The sequence below is a fragment of the Sebastes umbrosus genome, chromosome 10 (genome assembly GCF_015220745.1).
Source record: "Sebastes umbrosus isolate fSebUmb1 chromosome 10, fSebUmb1.pri, whole genome shotgun sequence".
Taxonomy (NCBI): domain Eukaryota; kingdom Metazoa; phylum Chordata; class Actinopteri; order Perciformes; family Sebastidae; genus Sebastes; species Sebastes umbrosus.
This window is the reverse complement of record NC_051278.1, coordinates 5,953,734-5,976,631: the sequence shown is the minus strand read 5'-3', so window position 1 is coordinate 5,976,631 and position 22,898 is coordinate 5,953,734. Positions and strand designations below refer to the sequence as shown.

Sequence of the window (22,898 nt, the reverse complement as noted above, 5' to 3'; positions counted from 1 at the left end):
CCCCGACGTCGGTCACATTCCTGTTTTGCAAGACGGGCATCACCAGATATAACTTTGTTTTTTGTGCTTCCGTGGAGTGTGTGTTGGAGTCTGAGTTGTGGTGGGGGCTGGTTGTTTGTTGGCATCAGTTGGACACTGTTAGCCCTGAAGCAGAGCTGAAAATAAAGGCACTTGTGAGCACACATGACGTCACATCCGTTGGGTTTTTACGGAAAAAAAACGGCCCGCATTCTTCACATTAAAAGCAGTCTACAGGCTGAGAGAGGAAACCCAGAAAGTCGCAGAAGGTCTCATTTTTTTTAGGTTAGGTTACAACCTGTTCACACATTGGAGATAAAAAGCAATTAAAAGACGTGTAAAAACTTACATACAATCTCTTTAACAATAGACAAAAACTGGAGTACAACAACATCCACCAATAGTGCAACAAAAGACAGGTGTTTCAGTGAGCATCTGACAAAAACGGAAGCAGATAAAGAAATTAAACCTTATGACTTGGCTTTTTTGATAGTACGGGAAATCACTGTGTTACAGGGTTATTTCTCTGCTCTACAGGAAAACATTTCATGCAGGGTTCAGCCAAGCACTGCACATTTCTTAGATATTTAGTATTTAACAGACAAAACTGCAACAAAGGATCTCCAAGTTCATTTGAGTCAAATGGTTTTCTGGGAATAATAAAAAGATGAGTATCAAAATCTAGATGGACAGCTGCCAAGATCTGCAGTAGGAAATTGTTGTCGTCTGATAAAAGACAATGAAGCCTCACAAAAAAGGCAGTGATCAACACACCGTTGGTGCATCTTTGCGGTCGTGTCTCATCTCGTATCAGGCTGCGCAGATCTTGACCATCAGTCTTTGTTGTGGTCTACTTCTTCACACCAAGTTGAGTTTGGTGACAATGAGCACGCGGACAGTCTGGTCGAAGCCCGAACACACACACAGGCCCTCCTTGTCGGGGCTCCAGTCCAGGCTGGCGATGGGCTGAGTGGACAGAGTGGCGTTCTGTAAGAGGTTGACGGAGCCAGCTACGCCCACGTCCATGTCGTCTGAGTCCATCTTGCTTCTCTGAGCGGGATACTCGCTGGAAATGACATCAGAAATATTTCATAGATTAGTTTATAGTAAAGACGGAAACTTGATTCTTATGAATCAACCATCATGATGAGTACTTGTGTATCTTGAAATGGAACATTGTAAAAACTAATTACTTACTATTTCCATAGATGTAAGTTGCCCGCTCCCCCTGCAGTCATAAAGATGTCTCTGTTTTGAGGCAGATGTTTCACCTGCCAGATGGTCGACTTATGAGCCTAAAATAAAGAAAATTACATTAGTAATGGCAAAATTAATTCCTAGCACCTTTCAAGACACGGTTAACCTGAGTAGGGAACCTCTAAACCACTTTAAGGGAACAGTGTGCAGGATTTAGCGACATCTAGCGATGAGGTTGCAGACTGAAACCTCTCCCGTGTGCTAAGCGTGTAGAAGAACTATGGTGGAGCGTAGGTCATTTGGAGAATAGCAGAGCCAGTGTGTGTGTACGTGGGAAGTGAGTGGTGAAGCAAAAGAGAGAGAGCAGCAGCGAATGTGTGTGAGCAAACAAGTGAGCTAGTGGAGCAGAAGACAGAGTTAGTTTAGCTCTGAGAATATCTGAGCTATAAATTGGCTCCATGAAGAGGACCCGCTATGTAAACATAAATGGCTCATTCTAAGGTAACAAAAACAACAATTCTTATTTTCACTTGATTACAGACTAAAGAAAATCTGCTGAGGGTCAAACATTGTGGCCTTACTGTTGTATTGAATTAAATTCTAAAGTCTGCTTAAAGTTATGTCATTAATACAATAATTTTTATCCCTGGTGTGATCTCTGCTATCAGGCCTCTTTCCCTTGCCCACACCTTCCCCAAACTGCAATGTGGAAAGCCGTTACTTAGCCTTTACACATGCAGGACACCTTCAGAAATTACTCGGAACAGTATTAATGAGTTCATTGAAACCACTGAAACAATATGGTGATGCAACATATAAATACACAGACATGGAAAAGACAATAATCTACTTAACAAACTAACAAAAACATAACAAATAGTGCCTTCAGAATCCACTGGCCACTTCCATATACAGTTCTGAGATGTGTTTTATCATAATATAAAATCCCAAACTTCGTGTTAGACTTCACTGAAATATCTGGTGGAACCGTGTGAATCATAGTTGGAGACACTGATGTGCCAACTGTTGATCGCTCAGAAGGACTGGACAAATATTTAGAGAGCCGAGGCCTCTGATCTCTCACACCTAGTAAACAGTTGGCGCGCCGGGCCGCGCTGCACTAACGCAGGTTTAAGTGTGTTTTTCTAGCATTTTCCCACAAAAGGCCAAACGTCTCTCTCCTTACCGGCCCCAGTGTCATTTTTGGCCGGTGTCACAAAGCCACAGAGAATATTAGACAAACACAACCCCCAAACACTTCCAGCTGTGAAAGCGGTCGTAACGACGTGTGCCCCCATTTCCCTCCGTACCGTACAAATGTAAAAATAATAATAACGATAATAACCCTTTTGACATTTTTCCCGTACCTGGGAGCCAAACATCCGTCTGGCTCTCTCCACCCAGGTCAATTACCTTTTCGGAAACCGAGGCGAAGCCCTTGGTCGGGTGTTGGGTCCGCATGTCAAAGACGTGGAAATTTCCCTCCAGTGAGGTGGCGACCAGCTTGTTCATGTTGATGTCTTTCCTGTCGAACTCCACGCAGCATACCTGGTCATGACGTGAGAAGAAATAACAGTGACTTCCTGAACATTTATCACATGGCACGGCTCCAACGCAAACTATTGTTTCTAGTGTTGAAATGGACATAACGACCCCTGGTGGGATCACCTACATTCACGAGATGATGAAGACTGTGCAGTGCTTTATATGTGGCGGAATCATGCATTCACCTCAGGCGTCCCCTGTGGTTATACTGTATGTACAGTCTAACTGGGAAGTCATTCATCAGCTCTGTCCCTGTTTGTGTCTACATTATGAGTCAAGTGCAGGTTGCAAAAGAAATAATGTATGTTTGGACAGATTATCTTAATAAAAACATCAGTTTGAAATATGAGTACTGCTCTTTGTGTTTCAGTGCCGGGACGACTGAATCACTCCCATTTCTTTTCAGACATGGTTGTAATTTCCTTGCTGTGGTGCCACACTGTCTACACGACTAAAGAAATCAAGAGGAAAATCTTTTCCTGCATCAACATCACAAAGATCACCTGCCGCAGGGGCGGCCACACTACGTATTAGCAGATGTTTTTTTATGTTTTACCATTTCAACACAAGTGTTCACCTCACCCCATTTTTAATGTTGGTTTCCCACCGTAGAGACATATTCCGCAGGTCAAAGAGTTTGATGTCCCCGTTGTCGTAGCCAGCACACACACAGCGGTCCTGATCGTTGAAGGCGTGACCTGTAATGAGAGGGGAATGAACAATCCTTTCATTCATGATGGTACAGGAACACTTCCATGTGTACTTGGAAAGCAGGTGTCTGAATCCGGACTGGTTGCATTTCTAAAACCACCACGATTATCTAACAGTTGTTGTACTTTCAAAAGCTGAAAACTTATATTTCACGCACCAAATGCAACAGTCCAGCAGTCCCTCTTGGTTTCTCCTTCCATGGGCTCCATGTTGGCTACAGGCGAATCCTTCTGTCTGGGATCCCACACCTTTACTGTCCCTGTAAGGAATTTAACATTCTAGCTGACTTCTTTCCGTTCTTTGAAAAGGTTTTAATTGTAGACTACATTAAACTTTCTTATTGCTCTTACCGTCTCTGCTTCCAGTGACTATCTCAGGTGCGCCATCACCAATCCCCAGGCCGCCAACGGCATCAATACCATTCACTATCTCTTTGTGGGCCTTCACAGTGTACACTGGCACTTCAGGCATCTCCAGATTCCTGTGGACAACAGAAACATCTGCACTGAAGGAACCAGTAGACTTCAGCATCAGTGTGACCTCATTTTCAATTCAGCCAGACAGCAATTCATCTTAAAAAATATTGAATATAACTAAGAAGCCAATTAGAATTGTCCAATTGAGCCTTTGGAAATCAAACAGCTTTCATTTTACATAGATGGTGTGACATAAGTGGATGTGGACAAAATACCATATATTGAGATTTCCATCAAAATCCCCAGTTGCCATGTGTCTTTGTTGCAGAGAAGTGGCCCCAAACGTCCCACACTTTATGGGTTTAGGTTTCTCTACCTGAAACACATGAGAGGTTTTGTTTAGCTCCAAGAATGGGACAATGCAACAAGCAGTGAGAAAGCAGTAAGGAAATAACACCATATACGAATTTTTGGTTCAACCTTGAGCAGTTTGTTAAGTCTAGATACGTATAAGAGAAACGAGAAATGTCTGTGACAGTTTATTAAATTGAAATTACTCAGATATAATCAAACTTTGACCCAGTAACTGAGCTTGATTAGTCCAGACCAGGGTCTACTGCAAGGTCTTATATTTCTTCACTAAAGTAAGCTTCTGAACCCTTCCAAGCTTCTCTACACTCATGAAGTGAGCATTTTCTTATGTAGACTCTCATTCAGCTGTACCTTGATGTCTGCTAGATGTCCATAACATACAGTATATACTGTACCCTTAAGAACATGTTGCCAGTTTGACGCTCAAAGGCCCTTCTTTATTAGTCGTGCTACACTCATTGCCTTTTTTTTTTCTGTTGTGTAGTAAGTAACATTTGCCTTCAGTGGTGGCAGATAAATGTACTAGTCCCACACTGACATTTAACTGAATGATGCAAAATAACATCATTTGTTATGTTCTAGATGTACGCTACCAGAACGCATGTAGGAGGTAACGAATTCAAGAAGGAGGGCCTGTTGCCAGTACAAAGCTGAAATTATTTTTATACTATTATTATACAATTAAATCCTATTGTGATTTGTTATGTTGTTTTATTGAATAGTGAATGCTTTTTGTGCTTCCATGTTGGTGCTTTTAATGGTTTTGTGAAGACTTTTTATGGTTGTGAAGAAAGGGAAGATACTAGGGTTTTTAAGTTTATTTCTGTTGTTTTTCATTTGCAGGATGTCTTAGGTTTTCTTGCTTATTGATTTAGGGATTCTGTACATGTCATGTGTGATTGTATGTCCTGTTTTCTATGACATCATGTTGAAAGTAGGTGTTCACATGTTAAATATTTATCCCTTGGATTGTTTTGTCTCCCATATCCATAAATAAAATACTTAAAGGTCCCATATCATGCTAATTTTCAGGTTCATACTTGTATTTTATATTTCTACTAGAACATGTTTACATGCTGTAATGTTCAAAAATATCTTTATTTTCCTCATACTGTCAGCCTGAATATGCCTGTATTCACCCTCCGTCTGAAACGCTCCGTTTTGGCGTATTTTGACAGAATTGCATTGCTGGGCAACAGCTTGGGTCCATGTGTACTTCCTGTCAGCTGATGTCATTCACATACACTGCAACCAGGAATAAACTGGGACACATTTAGAATGTTTACGTTTAAAATGATGTCAAGGGTCTAAATATTGTATATTTGTGACATCACAAATGGGCAGAAATGCTGACAGCTTGTTTCAAATGCAGAGTTTCTGAATACGGGCTGTGTGTATTTCCCTGTGGATTGAGTGTTTTGATACTTTCACAGTATAAATATAGGACTTAAGCCTGCTTTATCATAAAAAAAACATGAAAATCTCACTTTCTTATAATATGGGACCTTTAAAATGACCAGCATAGGCCTGCTGAGTCTGTGCATTGAAGAACATGCTCATTGTTAGCAACCTCTGAGCTCCATGTGCTGTTAATTGGTGCTTTATTAAGGACAGGTGACTAATAATAGAGGTCACTGGCTGTCTTCATGTTGATTGTTGCTATGGAGACAGTAACCTAGCAATACCTTTAGATGAGCTAAGGTTAGCTAACCCAGAGATAAGCCTCTTTACATGATGTATTTCTGAATAAAAACAAGATCAAACAGTAGTAACATGTGTTGTGTACCTCCTTGACCAGCTGAGCCTCTCCGTGCTGCATCTCGTAGATCTGCAGGACTCCGGTTCCTCTCGGGAAGTTTCCCAGACAGACGAACTTGGCGCTGCAGGGGATCCATTTACTGTCAAACACCGTGTAGTTCACACTCTTCTGGATGTGGGCGATCATCTGAGGCTTTGCTAGAGGCGAGGACATGTTTGCTGTTTGGTAAGATGATGTGTAAAAGGTTGAATTTGTCTAATAAACGCAAAGTACTGAAGTCTGTGGTGAGAAGTGTGGAGAAAACGCGTATAATGTAGCTGCTGCTTCTTCTTCGTTGGTGTTTATTGGCCAACCAGCTTGTGGATGCATTACCGCCACCTACTGGACTGGAGTGAGGAGCAATAGATTGTGCAGAAACAAAATTAAAAAATAAAATAAAATAATAATACAAAAACATAATAATACAAAAAAATAATAATAATGATGAAAACTCTAGATTCGTTTAACTCAGGGGTCTCTTAGCAACCTGAGTCTCTTTAGCTCCTCTCCAGTGGCTCCCTGTGGATTTATAGAAATGGAAATGATTAACTGTTTTTTGTTTACATTTTCATTTTTATGTATCATTGTTGTAGGTCTATGGTCTGACGGGACGACGGAGTATTAGGGCCACATTGAGGAAAAAAATTAATTTGAGATTTTGAGAAAAAGTCGTAATATTACGAGAATAAAGTCATAGTATTATGAGAATAAAGTAATAATATTATAAAGTAGTAATTTTACGTGTTATTTAATTTTTTTTCTCGTAAAGTTATGACTTTACTCTCGTAGTTTTACGACTTTTTTTCTCGTAAAGTTATGACTTTATTCTCGTAATATTATGACTTTTTTCTCATAAAGTTATGACTTTATTCTCGTAATATTATGACTTTTTTCTCATAAAGTTATGACTTTATTCTCGTAATATTATGACTTTTTTCTCGTAAAGTTATGACTTTATTCTGGAAATCTCCGATTTTGTTTCCCTCAATGTGGCCCTAATACTCTGCAGCACATTGTCTCTTTGGCCCTCATTGCATTAGACTTATATACTATATACTTAGACTATAAACTGTGTTACCTTCATCACAATGATCAAATGTTTTGCTGATCCAGACATTTTTTTTGTTCGCCTAAACTGTCTCTTTTGATAATAAAGGTTGCTGACCTCTGGTTTAACTCAATCAGTTTCTCTTAAAAACTGAATAATTTCACAGTATATGTTATCTGCTGTGTCCCCCAATAGACCTGACAATGAAAAGTCCTGATGTTTTGCCTTCCTTAGTGACTGTAAAAGGTGATTCCTCTGGATACCTTACAGAGAACCCCTAACACTATTAGCACTATTCCCACATTCCCTTACTTTTGTTTTTGTTGTTTTTTCTCTCTCTTCATCCACACTTATGCACTGTATGCCAATTTCCAGGCTTGTCTGTTCCCTTGCAGTTGTGGACTGTTCTGTACGATGCCATATTGTAATGTCAATTTCTCAATTAAAAAATTTTTTTTTAAAAAAAAGCCTCCCAGTTTGCTGATGATCCCAGTCCTCCCAGTCCTCCTGCCATCACCAGTCCTCCTGATCCATCACTAGTCCTCCTGATCCATCATTAGTCCTCCTGATCCATCACTAGTCCTCCTGTCATCACTAGTCCTCCTGCCATCACCAGTCCTCCTGATCCATCACTAGTCCTCCTGCCATCACCAGTCCTCCTGATCCATCACTAGTCCTCCTGCCATCACTAGTCCTCCTGCCATCACTAGTCCTCCTGATCCATCACTAGTCCTCCTGCCATCACTAGTCCTCCTGCCATCACTAGTCCTCCTGATCCATCACTAGTCCTCCTGTCATCACTAGTCCTCCTGCCATCACCAGTCCTCCTGATCCATCACTAGTCCTCCTGCCATCACCAGTCCTCCTGATCCATCACTAGTCCTCCTGCCATCACTAGTCCTCCTGATCCATCACTAGTCCTCCTGTCATCACTAGTCCTCCTGATCCATCACTAGTCCTCCTGCCATCACTAGTCCTCCTGATCCATCACTAGTCCTCCTGTCATCACTAGTCCTCCTGATCCATCACTAGTCCTCCTGATCCATCATTAGTCCTCCTGATCCATCACTAGTCCTCCTGTCATCACTAGTCCTCCTGCCATCACTAGTCCTCCTGCCATCACTAGTCCTCCTGTCATCACTAGTCCTCCTGATCCATCACTAGTCCTCCTGTTATCACTAGTCCTCCTGATCCATCACTAGTCCTCCTGCCATCACTAGTCCTCCTGTCATCACTAGTCCTCCTGATCCATCACTAGTCCTCCTGTCATCACTAGTCCTCCTGATCCATCACTAGTCCTCCTGATCCATCACTAGTCCTCCTGATCCATCACTAGTCCTCCTGTCATCACTAGTCCTCCTGCCATCACTAGTCCTCCTGTCATCACTAGTCCTCCTGCCATCACTAGTCCTCCTGTCATCACTAGTCCTCCTGATCCATCACTAGTCCTCCTGATCCATCACTAGTCCTCCTGTTATCACTAGTCCTCCTGATCCATCACTAGTCCTCCTGATCCATCACTAGTCCTCCTGTCATCACTAGTCCTCCTGATCCATCACTAGTCCTCCTGTCATCACTAGTCCTCCTGATCCATCACTAGTCCTCCTGTCATCACTAGTCCTCCTGCCATCACTAGTCCTCCTGTCATCACTAGTCCTCCTGATCCATCACTAGTCCTCCTGATCCATCACTAGTCCTCCTGCCATCACTAGTCCTCCTGATCCATCACTAGTCCTCCTGTCATCACTAGTCCTCCTGATCCATCACTAGTCCTCCTGATCCATCACTAGTCCTCCTGATCCATCACTAGTCCTCCTGTCATCACTAGTCCTCCTGATCCATCACTAGTCCTCCTGTCATCACTAGTCCTCCTGTCATCACTAGTCCTCCTGATCCATCACTAGTCCTCCTGATCCATCACTAGTCCTCCTGCCATCACTAGTCCTCCTGTCATCACTAGTCCTCCTGATCCATCACTAGTCCTCCTGATCCATCACTAGTCCTCCTGATCCATCACTAGTCCTCCTGATCCATCACTAGTCCTCCTGTCATCACTAGTCCTCCTGCCATCACTAGTCCTCCTGCCATCACTAGTCTTCCTGATCCATCACTAGTCCTCCTGCCATCACTAGTCCTCCTGTCATCACTAGTCCTCCTGCCATCACTAGTCCTCCTGATCCATCACTAGTCCTCCTGTCATCACTAGTCCTCCTGCCATCACTAGTCCTCCTGCCATCACTAGTCCTCCTGATCCATCACTAGTCCTCCTGTCATCACTAGTCCTCCTGCCATCACTAGTCCTCCTGCCATCACTAGTCCTCCTGATCCATCACTAGTCCTCCTGCCATCACTAGTCCTCCTGCCATCACTAGTCCTCCTGCCATCACTAGTCCTCCTGTCATCACTAGTCCTCCTGCCATCACTAGTCCTCCTGCCATCACTAGTCCTCCTGATCCATCACTAGTCCTCCTGTCATCACTAGTCCTCCTGCCATCACTAGTCCTCCTGCCATCACTAGTCCTCCTGATCCATCACTAGTCCTCCTGCCATCACTAGTCCTCCTGTCATCACTAGTCCTCCTGCCATCACTAGTCCTCCTGTCATCACTAGTCCTCCTGTCATCACTAGTCCTCCTGTCATCACTAGTCCTCCTGTCATCACTAGTCCTCCTGATCCATCACTAGTCCTCCTGATCCATCACTAGTCCTCCTGTCATCACTAGTCCTCCTGTCATCACTAGTCCTCCTGTCATCACTAGTCCTCCTGCCATCACTAGTCCTCCTGTCATCACTAGTCCTCCTGATCCATCACTAGTCCTCCTGCCATCACTAGTCCTCCTGTCATCACTAGTCCTCCTGTCATCACTAGTCCTCCTGTCATCACTAGTCCTCCTGCCATCACTAGTCCTCCTGTCATCACTAGTCCTCCTGCCATCACTAGTCCTCCTGTCATCACTAGTCCTCCTGATCCATCACTAGTCCTCCTGCCATCACTAGTCCTCCTGATCCATCACTAGTCCTCCTGTCATCACTAGTCCTCCTGTCATCACTAGTCCTCCTGATCCATCACTAGTCCTCCTGATCCATCACTAGTCCTCCTGTCATCACTAGTCCTCCTGTCATCACTAGTCCTCCTGTCATCACTAGTCCTCCTGCCATCACTAGTCCTCCTGTCATCACTAGTCCTCCTGTCATCACTAGTCCTCCTGATCCATCACTAGTCCTCCTGCCATCACTAGTCCTCCTGTCATCACTAGTCCTCCTGTCATCACTAGTCCTCCTGTCATCACTAGTCCTCCTGTCATCACTAGTCCTCCTGTCATCACTAGTCCTCCTGATCCATCACTAGTCCTCCTGTCATCACTAGTCCTCCTGTCATCACTAGTCCTCCTGATCCATCACTAGTCCTCCTGTCATCACTAGTCCTCCTGTCATCACTAGTCCTCCTGTCATCACTAGTCCTCCTGCCATCACTAGTCCTCCTGCCATCACTAGTCCTCCTGATCCATCACTAGTCCTCCTGCCATCACTAGTCCTCCTGATCCATCACTAGTCCTCCTGATCCATCACTAGTCCTCCTGTCATCACTAGTCCTCCTGATCCATCACTAGTCCTCCTGTCATCACTAGTCCTCCTGTCATCACTAGTCCTCCTGTCATCACTAGTCCTCCTGTCATCACTAGTCCTCCTGCCATCACTAGTCCTCCTGCCATCACTAGTCCTCCTGATCCATCACTAGTCCTCCTGATCCATCACTAGTCCTCCTGATCCATCACTAGTCCTCCTGTCATCACTAGTCCTCCTGTCATCACTAGTCCTCCTGTCATCACTAGTCCTCCTGCCATCACTAGTCCTCCTGTCATCACTAGTCCTCCTGTCATCACTAGTCCTCCTGATCCATCACTAGTCCTCCTGCCATCACTAGTCCTCCTGTCATCACTAGTCCTCCTGTCATCACTAGTCCTCCTGTCATCACTAGTCCTCCTGTCATCACTAGTCCTCCTGTCATCACTAGTCCTCCTGATCCATCACTAGTCCTCCTGTCATCACTAGTCCTCCTGTCATCACTAGTCCTCCTGATCCATCACTAGTCCTCCTGTCATCACTAGTCCTCCTGTCATCACTAGTCCTCCTGTCATCACTAGTCCTCCTGCCATCACTAGTCCTCCTGCCATCACTAGTCCTCCTGATCCATCACTAGTCCTCCTGCCATCACTAGTCCTCCTGATCCATCACTAGTCCTCCTGATCCATCACTAGTCCTCCTGTCATCACTAGTCCTCCTGATCCATCACTAGTCCTCCTGTCATCACTAGTCCTCCTGTCATCACTAGTCCTCCTGTCATCACTAGTCCTCCTGCCATCACTAGTCCTCCTGCCATCACTAGTCCTCCTGTCATCACTAGTCCTCCTGTCATCACTAGTCCTCCTGATCCATCACTAGTCCAGTGATGAAGCTGCCTAAACAAACCACTGTAAGGTCATAAACTGAGCGTGCGGCTGCCTGAAGAGATGCCTGACGAAATTTATACAATTTAAGTAAACATTTGACGTATTTGAAATAAACAGACAATGTATCCGGATATTTATGTTTTTAAACTTACTTCTAGTAACAAATGAGACATTTTTGTAAATTACTACATGAATATGAATTATTTTATTTCTACAGGCGTCGACGAGGTGGCCGTTTGGGTCCTTTTCCCTGCACGTGGACGCCTGCTGCCTGTGTAGCTGCAGTCTGCTTCATGTTTTCAGGTTTAATCGAGTATTAAAGTAGTTTTAAAGGATGGACGGTGATACAAACACGAGCCCGGAGGCAGGCGCTGCCGTGGAGAGTACAGAGGACCCGGAGTCCTTCACTCAGGTGAAGTCTAAGAAGACTCAGAAACGGAAACGTGAACGGACCGGAGGGGACATGGACACGGAGGGACCCGGGGACAGCAAGAGACCGCAGTTTCCTCCCATATCCAGCGACAAGTTAAAGGTAACTGTCTGTGTGTTAATGTCCATGTGCTCTGAGTGGAGTCTGAATGTTCATTCATGTTTATCTAATGTCTCTGTCGCAGAGTAGATAGTGACTGTTAGCTACAGTCTTGTGACTAAATAAAGCTGCTGTGTGTTGTTTAAATGGCACAGTGGGGAACCAACAGTGGGGAACCAACAGGAACCAACAGGGGACCAACAGGAACCAACAGGAACCAACGGGGGGGGGGGGGAACCAACTAACAGGGAACCGACAGTGGGGGAACCGACAGTGGGGAACCGAACCAACATGGGGGAACCAACTGACAGGGGGGAACCAACATTGAGGAACCGACAGTGGGGGAACCAACTGACACTGGGGGAACCAACTGACAGGGGGGAACCGACAGTGGGGGAACCAACTGACACTGGGGGAACCAACTGACAGGGGGGAACCAACATTGAGGAACCGACACTGGGGGAACCAACTGACAGGGGGGAACCAACATTGAGGAACCGACACTGGGGGAACCAACTGACAGGGGGGAACCGACAGTGAGGAACCGACAGTGGGGGAACCAACTGACAGTGGGGAACCGACAGTGAGGAACCGACAGTGGGGGAACCAACTGACAGTGGGGAACCGACAGTGAGGAACCGACAGTGGGGGAACCAACTGACACTGGGGGAACCAACTGACAGGGGGGAACCAACATTGAGGAACCGACACTGGGGGAACCAACTGACAGGGGGAAACCGACAGTGAGGAACCGACAGTGGGGGAACCAACTGACAGGGGGGAACCGACAGTGAGGAACCGACAGTGGGGGAACCAACTGACACTGGGGGAACCAACTGACAGGGGGGAACCGACAGTGAGGAACCGACAGTGGGGGATCCAACAGTGGTTGAAGAAGTATTCAGATCCTTTACTTAAGTAAAAGTACTAATACCACACTCCTCATATTCTGCAGGACTAATGTTCATTCTGCACTTCCGTTCTTAAAATGAGAAAATACTCAGTACTTTTCATTTGTCAAGTATTTAATTCACACATGAGTATATACAAATAGGCTTTGCCATGTGGTTATTTCATATAGACTATTTATTCATTTATTGAATTACCAAAAAATGTGCTATATCGTGATATATATAGTTATCGCCCAGCTCTACATTCAACACATCTGGATGGTTTTCACTGGACAGGAAGGGGATGAAAAACTGAATGTAGTGCAGTAAAAATAACTATTTCCCTCTGAGATGTGGTGGAGTAGAAGTATAAAGTTGCATAAAATGGAAATACTCAAGTACTTGAGTAAATGTACTTGGTGTCATTCCACTACGGGGAACCAAAACACTAATAACTATTGTTGTTAACAGTTTTTTATGGTTCTTCACAGACTTTATTTTTTATTTCACGACCCAATACTCAACAACACTCTGATGTAATGGCTGCAGAATATGTTTTTAAATGCAAAACATTAGATAAGCTCATAATAACAGCTAATACCTACCCAGCGGTATAAGGATTAATGAAACCACCCACAACTTTGAAATTAATATTGCAAATTAATGCATCTGTAATTAAAAGCTGTAAAGGACGATCAGTCAACACAATGACAAGTGTGCTTTATTTTTAATATCTAACATAATACATCGTGCTGCTAATACTTCCACCCGTTCATTAGGGAATGCACGACTTTAACTTTTAATTTTGTATTATTCCAGAGCACAGTTTTGTTCATGTTGTTACACAGTATGATGATTGTTTCGTGTGTGTTTCAGGGACCAGATGAGATGCGAAAAATCGCCGTCCCAGCTCACAGATACACGCCGCTGAAGGAAAACTGGCTGAAGATTTTCACCCCCATCGTAGAAAACCTCCAGCTTCAAGTTAGATTCAACCTCAAAACTAGGAATGTTGAAATCAAAGTAAGTTTCTCCGTCACATTTAAGCAATGTTGACTTGACTGAGCCTTTTTACAGTAATGCCCATCTGCACTGGTTTTCTCTGGCACCCAGAGTGTGTGAGTAATATGTGTCTTCCTTCTTCCAGACATGCAAAGACACACAGGACATTGGCTCGCTCACAAAGGCATCAGATTTTGTTAAAGCGTTTGTTCTGGGATTCCAGGTTGAAGTAAGTACACTGATGAAAGGTTTTGGTGAACTATGTAGAGCCCTTTTCCTACTGGACAACATCTGGCTTTTATATTGCACTATTGTTTTGTGATATTGTTTCAGTTCTCAGAAATACTATTGATTTTTAATTAATAGTTTACAAAGATTATATCAGTCAATACTTTATTTCATTTGCAAAGAGCTGCACCTTCTCAGTTTATGTGCCCTCTCAAAGTAATGCTCCACGAAGCTTCGAATACCCATGAATATTTCTCGCTCTGTTTTTTGGTACAAAATGTGAAGCCAGCGTAAAGTGTGGGTTCAGTGGTAGAGAACTAGGATTAGTACTAGATCTCATTATAACTGTGCTGATATTGAACTTTCATTAAATATTTGACATCAACAAGTCAGAGTGGTCTACTGTCATTAAGATGAAGCCACAAGAAAACAGTCCAAAAGCTGCAGGGAATTTTGTAGTTTTTATTTGATTGTTCAAATGTTGAGAATATTTTTGTTGGGTATTCCTTATTTTAAAGGTCCATCATTGTTTTAATCAAGTACAAGTTAATTCTTTAAGTATCTTTATCTAAATATTGTCCGCTTTCATAGACTGCAGTGGTCATATTTTTAGGTTAGCTTTATAATAGCTGTCACAATATTTGATTCTTGATGTTTTGTGAATGTCCCTTGAACTTTGTTTGATTTTGGTTTGTGACGAACACTCCCACTCTTCTCCTCCCAGGACGCCCTCGCTCTCATCAGATTAGACGAGCTCTTCCTAGAATCCTTTGATGTCACAGACGGTAAGATGCATGTTTAACACTTTTCGTTCCCTGCTGCAAGATTAACTCAATGTCTAATCCCTTGGTGTGTAATTAATTGTTTTCTCGTGTTGTTTGTCTTGGCAGTGAAACCTCTGAAGGGAGACCACTTATCCAGAGCCATCGGAAGAATAGCAGGGAAGGGAGGAAAAACCAAATTCACCATTGAAAATGTCACAAAGACTCGTATTGTGCTTGCAGAGACGTGAGTACTCGTCCTGCATCGTTACTGTAATATTATCATTTTGCGGAAGGCAAACTTTTCCCGTGTTCTCTTTCCTGTGTTTTGAGAGAGTGGCTGGGATTTTTCATTCATTTCTTTCATTTAGATACTCTCAAAATCTATCTTACTCTTGCTCGTTTTCTCCAAAGTTGCAGCTTTAAATGCAGAAACACTTTACTAGCAATCCTTACCTCAGAGGGATGTTGTGATTTTCTCTTGAACCCGTGCAGAAGAGTTGATGTACAAACCAAAGAGAAACATTTAACACTCCTTCATCTGTCTCTCAACAGAAAAGTTCACCTATTAGGGTCTTTCCAGAATATCAAGATGGCCCGGACAGCGATATGCAACTTAATCTTAGGTAAGAGAGCTATTTTTATATTTGATTAATACAGTACAACAACAAGGTTGATGTTGTATTGGGAACAGAACTCTTTGAATCCACACGTAGTGCTGAGAAGTGACCTTTAAACCTCTTTTTGCCCCAACAGGAAGTCCACCTTCAAAGGTCTACGGCAACATCAGGGTGGTGGCTAGCCGGACCGCCGAGAGATTCTGAAGTCTGATTGGCTGCTGCTTGTATTTATCCTTTTCCCTCGTTGGCTGGTGGATTTCACACGTTGATTTGTGACCGGACACCTCAGGTTTCTCTGTTTTGAACTCATGCAATAAGCTGACACATTTTTGGATCAGCTGACCGACAACCACGATGCATGAATAAACAGAGTTCAATTATCTCTAAGAAGAAGTTTGTGTAAATAAAATATTTCAATCCCCACTAACAAATGAGTATAATTTTGTCACTGAAGTGTATAAAATGTCCAGGAACTAATTCATTAATACTGAAGGGAAAATTGATTACTTATAACATTTCAAAGTTTATTTAAATTTTATTTAATTTTCATACAGTATCAAGTTTGAACAGTCCCACAGCATAAGATGCAGCATGCAGAAAAAAAAAAAAAAGGTTCTCAAACTTAAATCTTTTCAGATATCCCCACACAAACTAAAAAGAACCCAAGTCCCTCTGAGAAAAAAAAAAATAGCACTTACAAACTAGAGCGCGGTCTGAACTATACAGAGAGCCAGAACTGCATTTTACAAATACTTATATACAAAAGAAAGAAAAAAAACATCAAAATTTCCCCTTTTAAGCTGAGTACAGTGTGTGGCAGTTTGAGACAGGATCAGATATGCAACTTTTACTGGAATAGAAGCATCTGGCTGACCCGGGTAAAATACAAAAAAAGTTACATGTAGTTCATTTGGATTACCTCTCATTATATGTGTACATTTACCAAAGTTTGGCAACACCCATATTGTATACCGTTAAATTCTTAAATATATTAACATCACCATCCATGTGTAAACAAGAGGGTTATTTAAAATTGATCTACATGCACAACAAAAAAATATATATTTTCATGTCATGCAAGCACAGGGAGGCCTGAGCCGTGCGGAGCTTTGGGATAAGGGAGCGCTCCTGATTCACATCTGACTGAAAACTCCTGTCAGAACCTGCAGTCGGCCTCCAAAGCAAAAATAAAAGCAATCCTGATTTATAGCAGGAAGCATTTTTCCCTTAGAAATTTGGTTGTTTTTTTCCTCCCTGTCGGTATTAGTGGATGGGAGGGGAGAAAATTAGGTGACTGACAGAAAAAAGAAGTGGGAGAGGAAGCCAACTTTTAAAATGTACACGTCCCCCCCCCCAAAAAAAAACAATATACAGTCTATCCCGTTGCTACGGAAGAGGATTAGGTGGAAAATGTATCTGTAATTCTGAGTTTAAATTTATATTTTTCACAATAATCCTCTTCCGTACATTGCACACTGATCATGCCAACGTGTTAAGATTTTTAAGTGTTGCGTTAAAGGAATCCTGACCTGTCCTGCGCTGTACCGAGAAAGTTAAGTATTCAGAAGAGCTCACGTAAAAGCCGTCTCCTTTTACCTAATATACACATATTGGTTAAAAAAAGAACGCTGCCTGCAGATAAGTCTCTATGTACTCGCACAAAACGGTGTTTAATCTCACCATTACTCCCTCTCAGTTCTTAGCCAAGTCCTCTCTTCTTAACGTTAAAATAAAAATGATTTCACTACAGTTCATTTGTCAGTTTGAGCGCTTTGGAGATTGTCTCGTGGATGCACACTGGTAAACGTCAGAGTAAACCATGTTATCAGTTTGCAGCCACAAATCAGTTTTTTTTTTGGAAAGACATTTTCTTGGCATTAATTATTTATCTACCTAAATGATTTCATGACAGGAAACAAGGATATCCCAGACATTATAAACACATTCTTAAGCATGAATAAAACTAGCATCAAAAATCAAATAAAAACGTGTGTCTGGAAGCTTTACTGGTCTAATCCAAACACCTCGTATGTAATAAGCTAAAAAACAACGGACAAAAAGTCTGAAATTTAGTTTTGCATGTAATATGACTCGAAGGTCGTACAGTTGGAAGCGTCACAAGCCGGTGTGTCCGGCGTGAATGACAGCGGTGATGATGATGGGTAATAACTTGGACTGGATATGTTCTGGTTGGCACTTCATACCCTACGTTCTAGTTGTACTGTAAGTCAAGTGTTAATATGCTATACAACCAAAGATATACTTGTATTTTTTTCTTCTTTATAAAAGACAAGAACAAAAAATAAATATCAAAAATAACAATTAAAAAAAAAAAAAAGAAAAAAGGATGAAATATGAACAAGCCAACCAGCCTCTTGACTGCGCCCCCTTTGACCCACTTTCTCCCCCCTCATCCAAAAGTGTTGGAGTTGTTGCTCTTTGCGAATGACATGATGTCCTTCAGTCTCTTAAAAGTGCTACGACCGGGTTATTGAGAGGATTTACAGTTCAATAACACTTCAAAGTTGGCTTCACGAGGCCCGTGGTTTCTGAAAGAAAAGGTGGCTTCACAGAGAGAGCGAAGAGCGCGAGAGAGAGAGAAAGAAAGAAGAGAGAGAATACTTCCATTGAGATACACAGAGAGCGCTTTGCCGGACGTCTTGAACAGATCTTCAGAGATGGTGGAGAAAGCGAGTGTCGAGGAGGAAACGGGAGGGGGGGAAGTCGGCATGCGGAGGAGCGCTCACACGTCCACCACCATCTTTTTGTGTATATCGAGACCCCCGACCACCTGGAAGAAGGAAGCAGAAGAAAATACATTCATTAAAGGTCCCATATTGTAAAAAGTGAGATTTTCATGTCTTTTATATTATAAAGCAGGTTTAAGTGATATATAAATACTGTTAAACTATCAAAATGCTCAATATACGGAGAAACACACACAGCCCGTATTTAGAAATTGTGTGTTTGAAACAAGCCGTTAGGATTTCCTGTCTATTTGTGATGTCACTAATATACAATATTTAGACCATTACACGGTCTTAAATATTAACATTCTTAAAATATGTCCCAGTTTATTTCCTGTTGCAGTGTATGTAAATAACATCAGCTGACAGGAAGTAAACATGGACCCAAACTGTTGCCTAGCAACGCAATTCCGTTGAAATGCACTAAAACGGAGCGTTTCAGACAGAGGGTGAACACAGGTATATTCAGGCAGACAGAATGAGGAAAATAAAGTTGTTTTTTTAACATTACAGCATGTAAACATGTTCTAGTAGAAACACAAAATACAAGTATGAACCTGAAAATGAAAACAATATGGGACCTTTAATAAAATACATTGAAGTTACTGGCATCATATGACTAGATGCAAACTAAAAAACCTAAGGAATCCATTGGTACCAAGCATGGCATAGCTTGTCTAAATAACGCTCCAAATTTACACTCAATTTTGGCGAGGAAAAACTGGCATGGCGATATTCACAGGGGTCCCTTGACCTCTGACCTCCAGATGTGTGAATGAAAATGGGTTCTATGGGTACCCACGAGTCTCCCCTTTACAGACATGCCCACTTTATGATAATCACATGCAGTATTTTTGCCTATTCTAAAATGGTTTATTTCTGGTGTGTTCTTTATATTTGGACAGTTTTCCTTAAAATTAAATTAAAAAAATCCCCAATATATCGAGATACATTGAATCGTTACCCCTGTATCATGATACGTATCGTATCACCAGATTCTTGCCAATACACAGCTCTAGTGTTTAGGAAGTAGTAAACTGAACTACTGCTGAGATCCTGCAGCAGCAACACTGGAGGTGTAAACTTTTACTACCAACCTCCTGACAAAATCTATTTTTATCATCGTCCTATTTTTACACCCTCTTTGTTACACTTTCTTTCTCTCACTCTACAGTGTTCAGATGAGGACGACTATGAGCCAACTGACTGAAATCATGTCACACCGTCTCTTCCCCCAAACCTTGAAGCGTTTGAACGGCGCCGCTTTGCTACAAACGGGATCTCGTATTCTCCTGCGCCATCCTGAAAATACTCTATACCGCAAGGACGAGAGCCGTTTCAGTTCAAGGCTCCGGAGAGACGGAAAGCCATCGAATGTGACTGTCAGAGTTACAACTCTCAGAGTTTAAGGCCATGTACTTTCAATTGAGTTTTAAAAGCAGTATCACAGCAATGCAGTCACAGATGAGCTAAATCTTCTCTGTCTTGATTTTCTTTTTGCAAAGCTTTGAATAGTATTTCTCTTGTGAAGCAGGTTTGTATGAGAGTGTTTGGTGGTTGAAGAAATGTATAAATAACATTAGCTTTACTTAATGAAAGGAATATTTTACCCTCAAAAACCATTTGTATATCCATTACTCGCCCCGTTACCTTGAATTCTTGAAGAAAACTTTGTTTTCTCTCATGCCTCCATGGTGAACGGAGAATAAAAAAACTGAAAAAAGTCTTGATGAATAGAAGTAAATGGGGGCCGCTTTTAACAACAGCAAAACTACTTCTCAAACACATGCATCTTCGCTAAAGCCTCACTATTTAAAACAATTCTGACTCGTTCTGGACTTGCACGCACGAGTAGCACTCCTGCAGAAGTAGTGAGCATATGACTGCATAAATGAGACTTGGATTATACTGCCCTGGATGTGTGAGAGTTTGTAGACAGATGTTTTGATATAGTTTTGCTGTTGTTAAACGCTGCCCCCTTTTTGCTTCAATTCATCAAGACTTTTCTCCATTGTTTGATTCTTCGTTCACCGTGGAGGCATGCGAGGAAAACTAAGTTTTCTTCAAGAATTCACGGCAAGTGATTGATATACAAATGGTCATTCTGTGGGTGAAGTATTCCTCAAAGGACGGGTTATTGAGTCCAATTCAACAAAGGAGGTGAAGGTTTTTGCCCCCCCGGACCATCCACCACTCCTCACTCTGATATGCTCTTGTTGAAAGAAACAACCTTCTACCTCTGTGCTTTTATAAATGATTTCTCTCCCTTTATATTAGGAATAATGTCAAGGCACTATGCACTCCAGACTATTGCTTTCTCACTATAAATAGAAGCTTATTTCACAGTTGTACTCATTGTAAATATTGTTAAATAAAGCTTCAACTGCCTCGATGTAGAATAAATACCTTTTATGTGTTGCCTGGTCCGATACTCCTGCAGCCAAAGTGCTAGCTCGGTATTTTTAGTTGACCAGCCTGTTTACTGTATTTCAACAGAAAGCGTGTAACTGAAACCCAGTGCTGTTGAGCCCAAGCAAAAAGCTGTTTTGTTTTTCTGCCCCTTTGACATTTGCCTTCACCATAACAGGCTGCATCAGCAGAAATGTCACCGCCCCCCCCACTATAAAACAATCCCTCCAGGAGGGTTTGGACTTACTGCACAGAACTCTTCGAAGGATATCCTGCCGTCTCCGTCCCTGTCTGCGTTGATGATGGTTTTGTCGACGATCTGCTGGAGCTGTGTGTCCTTCAGGTTGCTGCCCACCATCATCTTCAGCACCTGGAAGAGCTCGCCGTTGGAGATGTAGCCGTCCTTGTCCATGTCGTAGATCCTGAAGGCGACTGTGAGCGCGGGGTGGGGGCAGGAGGGAGGGGAGGAAGAGACGCAGGGGTCAAAAAGAGAGTAAATCAGTCACACAGAAAAACCTACAGAACACCAAATGTTGTCTTTGATAAATTCATCTCTGGGGGTCAACAACCACAGTGGTTCCCAATGGCTTTGGTTTTAGGTTCTGTTTCCTTGTTTTTACAGCACAACATCCATGCAGCACATTTTCACACATCCACTCCCTACACTACTGACTCTACACATTCCTCCCGTACATTCTTTTGACTTACTTTTTACATAAGTTTTGGTTAATAAATCACTTTATTTGTTCAGTTCAACCGCGTGTCTCTCGTTTCTGTCACGGTCCTAGAGTCGGGCTGTGACACTGACCATTGTCTGGAGGGGGGGGGGGGAAATCGGGCCCCGAATCAGCTTGATTCTCGTGTAGTGTGTACCCGGCATAAGTTGTCTTACACCCCTTAAAATCAAGAAGGCCTTGTAAAGCTATGGCGACCCCTAGCAGGGGTCGAAACCCCCAGGTTGGGAACCAGTGACCTACCAGACTGACTGTATCATTTGAAAGTTACATAAAGTCTTTACCTGTTCTTAAACTTTGTCCCCCACAGTAAACTCTTGAGCAAACCAAGACAATAAGCTCTTATCAAACACGCTCTTGTTTGGATTCCAGTCACACCGGCTCCACTACAAGCTGAGGCATCTCCACGCTCTCCAGTTCTCTTTGTTTTCAGAGTGGTTGGACTAGCTTTAAGTCTGATTCTAGAGACACAACTGCACTGAAAACCGGTAGAAAAATAATAATAGGATAGGAGTTTGTTTTTTTTACGTCACCAGCCCTTAGCAGCTGAGCCAAAAAGTTAATTTTCTACACTGCTCAACATTTACATTTTTTCCCCCAGGGGAGTGTTTTGTGAGACAAACAGTACAGGGCAGACCCAGGAGACAAAGCTCCCGGCTGGTTTAAATCCCAAAGCAGCAACTCAAGCAGACATATGTGGGGAACCATATTGTTTTAATGAAGAAGCAGCTTTACTTACACCGCAGCTTCTGTTCTTTGTCCCCCTTGACGCTGAACTGTGAGACTCCCTCGATGAACTCTGGGAGAGGAGAGAACAACAATCAGTGCTGTCGGTTTAACAGGTAATCAGCTGAGCGTCACCACTTCAATACTGCTGATGTTAACATTATGACAGCGTGTGAATATGCAATAACACAAAACAAACTGAAAGTCCATCATCAGAATATATAAGAGTACTCTTTTTCACAAAACTTCCAGGTGTATTTAATGCTATGACACTATTTAATTAGCAGTGTTTAGTGACCTCAAAGACTTATTATCTCTGGCAATACACATACAGTATATATAGATTCCCTATTCAATCTCCTCATTTCCATTTTGAGAAGCACTCCTATTGTAATGAAGAGACGAGAGAGACTGTTGGGTGCAAAGTCCCTAGATACAGAGATCTGATTATATTTAATCTAAGGCCGTCAAAGTTAACGCTACGTTACGTTAATAACACTAATTTAATAATAATGCATTAACGCAACTTGCAATTTTTAGGTTGTAGCGGACTTAATTTTAGAGCTAGTGTGAGGATACTGGTATCATATGAAACTAGACAATCTAAGGAATCCATTGGTACCAACCATGTCATACTAAATAATGCTTCAAACTTACGCTACATGTTGGCGAGGAAAAACTGTCATGGCCATTTTCA

At 42.5% G+C, this 22,898-nt stretch overlaps 3 protein-coding genes across 3 annotated transcripts in view; 1 reads left to right on the top strand and 2 right to left on the bottom strand.

Annotated features, from left to right (window-relative positions):
- Window positions 1–304: 304 nt before the first annotated feature.
- Window positions 305–6,371, bottom strand: wdr92 (WD repeat domain 92). Its single transcript, XM_037783301.1, has 8 exons — window positions 6,046–6,371; window positions 4,163–4,263; window positions 3,822–3,952; window positions 3,629–3,730; window positions 3,343–3,458; window positions 2,629–2,763; window positions 1,216–1,313; window positions 305–1,084 (listed from the first exon to the last, which is right to left on the bottom strand). The coding sequence occupies exons 1-8, from the start codon at window positions 6,229–6,231 to the stop codon at window positions 877–879; spliced, it is 1,077 nt and encodes a 358-aa protein (XP_037639229.1). The 5' UTR covers window positions 6,232–6,371; the 3' UTR covers window positions 305–876.
- Window positions 6,372–11,789: 5,418 nt separating this feature from the next.
- On the top strand, window positions 11,790–16,012 carry pno1 (partner of NOB1 homolog). Its single transcript, XM_037782426.1, has 7 exons — window positions 11,790–12,087; window positions 13,851–13,997; window positions 14,122–14,205; window positions 14,929–14,989; window positions 15,095–15,212; window positions 15,521–15,591; window positions 15,722–16,012. The coding sequence occupies exons 1-7, from the start codon at window positions 11,890–11,892 to the stop codon at window positions 15,787–15,789; spliced, it is 747 nt and encodes a 248-aa protein (XP_037638354.1). The 5' UTR covers window positions 11,790–11,889; the 3' UTR covers window positions 15,790–16,012.
- Window positions 16,013–16,088: 76 nt separating this feature from the next.
- Window positions 16,089–22,898, bottom strand: part of LOC119495698 (calcineurin subunit B type 1-like) — a 34,052-nt gene continuing 27,242 nt past the window's right edge. Inside the window, exons 4-6 of the mRNA XM_037782427.1 lie at window positions 22,215–22,274; window positions 20,989–21,173; window positions 16,089–18,376 (exon numbers count right to left, since the gene is read on the bottom strand). Of these exons, the coding sequence (XP_037638355.1) occupies window positions 18,329–18,376; window positions 20,989–21,173; window positions 22,215–22,274 (293 nt within the window). The 3' untranslated portion in view covers window positions 16,089–18,328. The remainder of the gene's footprint in view (window positions 18,377–20,988; window positions 21,174–22,214; window positions 22,275–22,898) is intronic.

What these genes read in the sequence shown, in the direction of transcription:
- wdr92 (XM_037783301.1), bottom strand. Translation starts at nt 6,231, where the DNA reads ATGTCCTCGCCTCTAGCAAAGCCTCAGATGATCGCCCACATCCAGAAG. An exon ending in AAACCAACATTAAAAATGGG is followed by an intron (nt 2,764 to 3,342) that starts GTGAGGTGAACA and finishes CGTCATGACCAG; the next exon opens with GTATGCTGCGTGGAGTTCGA. An exon ending in TCGCCTCGGTTTCCGAAAAG is followed by an intron (nt 1,314 to 2,628) that starts GTAATTGACCTG and finishes TCTTTATTTTAG; the next exon opens with GCTCATAAGTCGACCATCTG.
- pno1 (XM_037782426.1), top strand. Translation starts at nt 11,890, where the DNA reads ATGGACGGTGATACAAACACGAGCCCGGAGGCAGGCGCTGCCGTGGAG. An exon ending in TTCTGGGATTCCAGGTTGAA is followed by an intron (nt 14,206 to 14,928) that starts GTAAGTACACTG and finishes TTCTCCTCCCAG; the next exon opens with GACGCCCTCGCTCTCATCAG. An exon ending in ATCCTTTGATGTCACAGACG is followed by an intron (nt 14,990 to 15,094) that starts GTAAGATGCATG and finishes TTGTCTTGGCAG; the next exon opens with TGAAACCTCTGAAGGGAGAC.